The 6,154-nt window shown below is 39.7% G+C and overlaps 1 protein-coding gene across 1 annotated transcript in view; it reads left to right on the top strand.

Moving 5' to 3' along the window:
* The window catches only part of fam135b (family with sequence similarity 135 member B), a 75,992-nt gene extending 71,234 nt beyond the window's left edge, over positions 1-4,758 (top strand). Inside the window, exon 20 of the mRNA XM_067425546.1 lies at positions 3,842-4,758. Within this exon, the coding sequence (XP_067281647.1) occupies positions 3,842-4,047 (206 nt within the window). The 3' untranslated portion in view covers positions 4,048-4,758. The remainder of the gene's footprint in view (positions 1-3,841) is intronic.
* The last annotated feature ends 1,396 nt before the right edge of the window (positions 4,759-6,154 follow it).

Genomic DNA, 6,154 nt, shown 5'->3' with positions numbered 1-6,154 from the left:
AGGCACACTAGTGACTGACACTAGAGGCTGCAGCCATTAACTTCCTTGTTATCTGACCCGCCTCCCATGTCAGAAACGTCTCTTCAAGTCCCTCTCAGAATGGTGCTTGAGGAACCTTTCTTTCTTACCTTTAAAAGGGTATCCCATTTCATCTGGATTTTATAGCTTTGTGGTTTTTACAACAATAGACTGCTCAATGCTTTGACATTTTCAATGAAAATTCATAGATTTTTCAGTGTAAGTGATGAACAGCGTCATGTTAACCGTTCCAAGTTGGCAGACGCATTGATGTATCTGGAGTGGTTGGCTACATACACCAGTGCCTTACGAAAGTATCCGGCCCCCTTGAACTTTGCGACCTTTTGCCACATTTCAGGCTTCAAACATAAAGATATAAAACTGTAATTTTTTGTGAAGAATCAACAACAAGTGGGACACAATCATGAAGTGGAATGAAATTTATTGGATATTTCAAACTTTTTTAACAAATCAAATACTGAAAAATTATTCGGCCCCCTTAAGTTAATACTTTGTAGCGCCACCTTTTGCTGCAATTACAGCTGTAAGTCGCTTGGGGTATGTCTCTATCAGTTTTGCACATCGAGAGACTGAAATTTTTGACCATTCCTCCTTGCAGAACAGCTCGAGCTCAGTGAGGTTGGATGGAGAGCGTTTGTGAACAGCAGTTTTCAGTTCTTTCCACAGATTCTCGATTGGATTCAGGTCTGGACTTTGACTTGGCCTTTCTAACACCTGGATATGTTTATTTTTGAACCATTCCATTGTAGATTTTGCTTTATGTTTTGGATCATTGTCTTGTTGGAAGACAAATCTCCGTCCCAGTCTCAGGTCTTTTGCAGACTCCATCAGGCTTTCTTCCAGAACGGTCCTGTATTTGGCTTCATCCATCTTCCCATCAATTTTAACCATCTTCCCTGTCCCTGCTGAAGAAAAGCTTTCCACCAATTGCTTTCCTGTAGCTCAGCCAGTAGAGCGTGGCGCTAGCAACGGCAAAGTCATGGGTTCGATTCCCAGGGAAAGCAAGAAATGACAATAATGTAAAAAATGTTTGCCTTGAATGCAATGTAAGTCGCTTTGGATAAAAGCATCTGCCAAATGCATAAATGTAAAAGCAGGCCCAAACCATTATGCTGCCACCACCATGTCTGACAGTGGGAATGGTGTGTTCAGGGTGATGAGCTGTGTTGAGTTTACGCCAAACATAACGTTTTGCATTGTTGCCAAAAAGTTCAATTTTGGTTTCATCTGACCAGAGCACCTTCTTCCACATGTTTGGTGTGTCTCCCAGGTGGCTTGTGGCAAACTTTAAACGACAGTTTTTATGGATATCTTTAAGAAATGGCTTTCTTCTTGCCACTCTTCCATAGAGGCCGATACGACTGATTGTTGTCCTATGGACAGAGTCTCCCACCTCAGCTGTAGATCTCTGCAGTTCATCCAGAGTGATCATCGGCCTCTTGGCTGCATCTCTGATCAGTCTTCTCCTTGTATGAGCTGAAAGTTTAAAGGGACGGCCAGGTCTTGGTAGATTTGCAGTGGTCTGATACTCCTTCCATTTCAATATTATCGCTTGCACAGTGCTCCTTGGGATGTTTAAAGCTTGGGAAATCTTTTTGTATCCAAATCCGGCTTTAAACTTCTCCACAACAGTATCTCGGACCTGCCTGGTGTGTTCCTTGTTCTTCATGATGCTCTCTGCGCTTTAAACGGACCTCTGAGACTATCACAGTGCAGGTGCATTTATACGGAGACTTGATTACACACATTTTTACATATAAAATACAAATAAACCTGAGATGTTTCTGCAATCATATCCAATTTTGTCAGCAAATCACTCAGTGCCAGGGCAATGCCAGTGGTGTGAATGAAACTGAATGAAAAGAAAGCTGTGATAGGAAGTTAAAGAGAGAGCGAAAGGAAAGAACGTTCTTCATTTTATGAGACTGTCACCACTGAGAGTGGCGTGCGGCTCTTTGACAGGTATTTTTCTCTCTGTTTGAGAGACAGATTAGAGAATTCCGCCTCTCTGTGAGTGTCAGTGTGACAGACAGAGCTAAGGATACACACTCACACACTCACACACACACACACACACACACACACACACACACACACACACACACACACACACACACACACACACACACACACACACACACACACACACACACAAAGACTATGATCACATAGAACAATAGAGGATGCCTTGATATAGAGACATTGTTTGGATATGAATGTGCAGTCTATGTCAATGCATAGCTAGCTGCTGACAGCAAAAATGGCAAGAGCTTTCGCAATATGACGAGCTCCAATCAGATTGGAAGGCTTTCCAAGTGTCTGTGGGCTTAGGTTTTTATCAATCCACTGGGAAACAAAATCATGTTTACGAATTCTTAGGCCCTTCTGGAAAAGAACTAGTCACTTGATTTGCGGGGTTTGCATGGTTTATGCAAGACTGTTACATGCCGTTGATTCGCAAAAATAAATATTTTGACCCATTTTTATTTTACAAGCAAAGAGGGAAGTCTATGGGGTGAGGCATTACACCAGGATAATCGTTGCAGTTATTTATATATTTTCTTTCAAAAGTTTAGAGTCTGTAAGATTTTTAAAAATGTTATTGAAAGAAGTCTGTTATTGCTCACCGATCGCTTAACTCATGTCACATCAAACCGTGCAAATTATTATTATTGTTATACTTTGTTCCCAAATTGTTAATGGTTAAAGGGGGGGAGGGGGGGATGAAACAGTCAGTTTCAGTCAATCTCATGCCAATCTTGAGTACCTATAGAGTAGTATTGCATCCTTCATATCTCCGAAAAGTCTTTAGTTTAATTATATTTATAAAAGAAATATGGGCTGTACCGAGTCTTTCCGGAAAAAACTGAGCGCCTGGAGGCGTATCGTGTGGGCGGAGCTAAAGAATGACGAGCTCGCAGCTATTGCATGAGAGGGTCTAAAAGCTGTGACATCCTCAAGAGTGGAAAAGAAAACGTTACTCTAAATAAACCATGGCTATCAATCAGATTGAACGAATACAGATATGATCCAGAATCATATCCGGAGGCTGAAATAAATTGAACAGGAAAAACAGCAGAAGCAGGACGTCCATCTCTGTGGTATGTACTGTATTTAGTGGCCTGTCAACATTTGTGTGTGTTTACTCGCAGTTTATGAGGACATGATTCGGTTTATGGACTATTGTATGCGACTAAACCTTAGCAAGCGCAAGCAAAGCGGTTTTGCACGTCAGACTAGTGTAACGTTATACATAGAACAACAATGGAGTAACCGTTAGCGCATTTGAATGAAGAAGCACGCTTTGTGTGAACTAGGTTTATGTTTGGGTGGTTTTACAATAAACAAACTGACACATATAGTGGTCAGCTAAACAAATGTACTTAAACACACACCATACATCGCATGCTCCATTGATAAATTAACTATATGATCGTGTTGTTTTACTGATGTTTACTTATGTAATATACTTTAATTATTCCATCGGCTATGATAAAAGGTTGATAAATGATCCGCCACCTGCAGCATCCTCACATCCTCACATGTGACACTAATACTAGACGGACTCCTTCTTTATATTAAAAGCATTTATTTGAAACGGAAATCTTTTGTAACAATGTAAAAGTCTTTCATAGATCAATTTAATGCGGCCTTGCTAAATAAAATGACATATTTAAATAAAAATAGAAAATACAGTAATAATAACTACCGGTAAACTTTTAAACGGTAGCGTATATTATGTACAGTATATAACATGTTGTATGTAATAATGTGTGTGTTTTATATATTTCCTCCCTAACAGGTCCAGTATATACAGAGATGATCAATAACTTACTCCAGCCATTACTGAGCGCTCCGAACTGTCGTTTGATCAGACAGAACGTGTTTCATGCGTTACCGAACACGGCCAACACGCTGATCGGACGTGCGGCTCACATCGCGGTGCTTGACTCTGAACTCTTCCTGGAGAAGTTTCTCTTGGTGGCCGGGCTCAACTACTTCAAATAGCCAAGCTTTAGAGATGATGCCTTGAGTTCTGTTGGAGAGCCCATCAGATTACACATCACATCAGCCAATCACATTTCATTTCAGAGTCATAATGAGCTCTGGAATTTTTTCAATAAGTTCAGTCTATGGACGCAATGAAAACAGATATTGAAGATTCAGATCGTGAATCTGAATACATGTATGTAAAATCTGTACAGAAAGAACACTGTATACTAAGCAAATAACAGCTGGAGGCCTACACACGCCTTAACGAAGCTTTGACGTAGTAATTTAACATTGAATAATCATAAGTGGAGAGTTAATCATTTGAATGTAAATTCGTGTGTAGCTGGTGTTGTAACAACAGCCTTGGTTTCTCATTCCCTCCAGTCAGCGAACGTATATCTGCTGCGTCGTTTGTAACTTGAAGAGGTAGATATCACTGGAATTTAATACTTGAAGTGTAAATTCAGTCATTCACTTGGCGTTTGATTTGCGCATAATGAGAACACTTCAGTGTTTTCCTTTTTCATTTTAGTGAGTTATTCTTTTATAGTTTGTGTGTTTGGACTGTCACGTTGTGAAGTGAGAATCTCACTGTGAAATAAGCCAAATCCATTGTTTCATGAATCGTGATGGAATACATTTCCCTCTAACAGTATTCAATTGGTGAACAGAGATCATGATCAGAATGTGTTTACCATTCCAGCCTTAACTATCACAAAATGAGTATTTTGCAACATCAATCATTTCAGTTTTTTGTTGATTCATTTGATAAAGTTTGTTCATGTGGTGGTGGTGGTGGGGGGTGGGCGGGGGTTCTTCTTTCAGACTAATACAATCTTAAGTTATATTAAAAAATGTCCTGGCTCTTTCAAGCATTATAGGCATCATGGCAGGGAGCCCAAAATGTAAAGTGCATCCATCCATTATAAAAGTGCTCCACATGGCTCCAGGTGGTTAATAAAGGCCTTTTGAAGTTAATCAATCGGTTTGTGTAAGAAAAATATCCATATTTTATAAAGTAAAATATCTAGTTTGTATATCTATGAGTTTATATATCTAATATATCTGTTTTTCATACTTAACTTACGAAAAAAGCGTAATTGGAGCGACATTTTTTTTAAATATAGCTCTGATTGTGTTCGTCTGAAAGAAGAATGTCATACACACATGGCTTGAGGGTGAGTCAATTATGGGATAATTTTTGGGTGAACTATCCCTTTAACAAGGTTTGCAAGGCAGGAAAGCGTGATACTTGCATACTTCAACTGTAATTGGTTTTCTTTCTCACATTCTAAAATGCGTGGAGTTTCTTTTTTTCTTTTTACATCCGTCCACTTATCTATATCCCTCTTTACACTACACTTAGTACATAAATTAAAAGGCTTTGATTGTATGGAAAGATTTACAGCGGATCTGATGTGGAATTAAATTTACATAGGAAAAGTCAAAAACCTACCGTTCAGAAGTTTGGGGTTGGTTGTTGAAATCTTATACACACAAATTCTCCATTTATTTATTCAAAACTACAGTCTTAACAGTAGTATTTTTATATATTATTGAAATAACTGTTTTCTATCGCAATATGAGACCCACATTTTTCAATAGGTGGCCTTGATTACTTTGTACTAACATTTAAAGCTGCACTATTTGAACTTTTCCGTCCGCTAGAGGTCGCCCATTCAAAATAAAGGCATAGTTTGATCATGACGCCCAGAATCTTGGGACATTTGGTCTTCACCTCACAGCCGGTGGAAAAGAATCGGGATAGGAGTCGGACAGAAATCATGTTAATGGATGTGATTTTTAACGTTACTTTAGTATGAAGCAGAGCAGAACCGAGTGTTGAGGAGCTGAGCAAGGTCGCTGGAGCGATTGTTGCCGAATACATGGCTCGCGAGCAGCACACCTGTGCCTAACTTTACCCTTAAACTTACCCACACCACCACACCTGACCCTAACTTTACCCTTAAACTAGCCCACACCACCTCACCTGACCCTAACTTTACCCTTAAACTGACCCACACCACCACACCTGACCCTAACTTTACCCTTAAACTTACCCACACCACCACACCTGACCCTAACTTTACCCTTAAAATAGCCCACACCACCTCACCTGACC

The sequence above is a fragment of the Pseudorasbora parva genome, chromosome 19 (assembly GCF_024679245.1).
Source record: "Pseudorasbora parva isolate DD20220531a chromosome 19, ASM2467924v1, whole genome shotgun sequence".
In the NCBI taxonomy this organism is placed as follows: Eukaryota; Metazoa; Chordata; class Actinopteri; order Cypriniformes; family Gobionidae; genus Pseudorasbora; species Pseudorasbora parva.
This window is presented reverse-complemented; position numbering and strand designations above follow the sequence as displayed.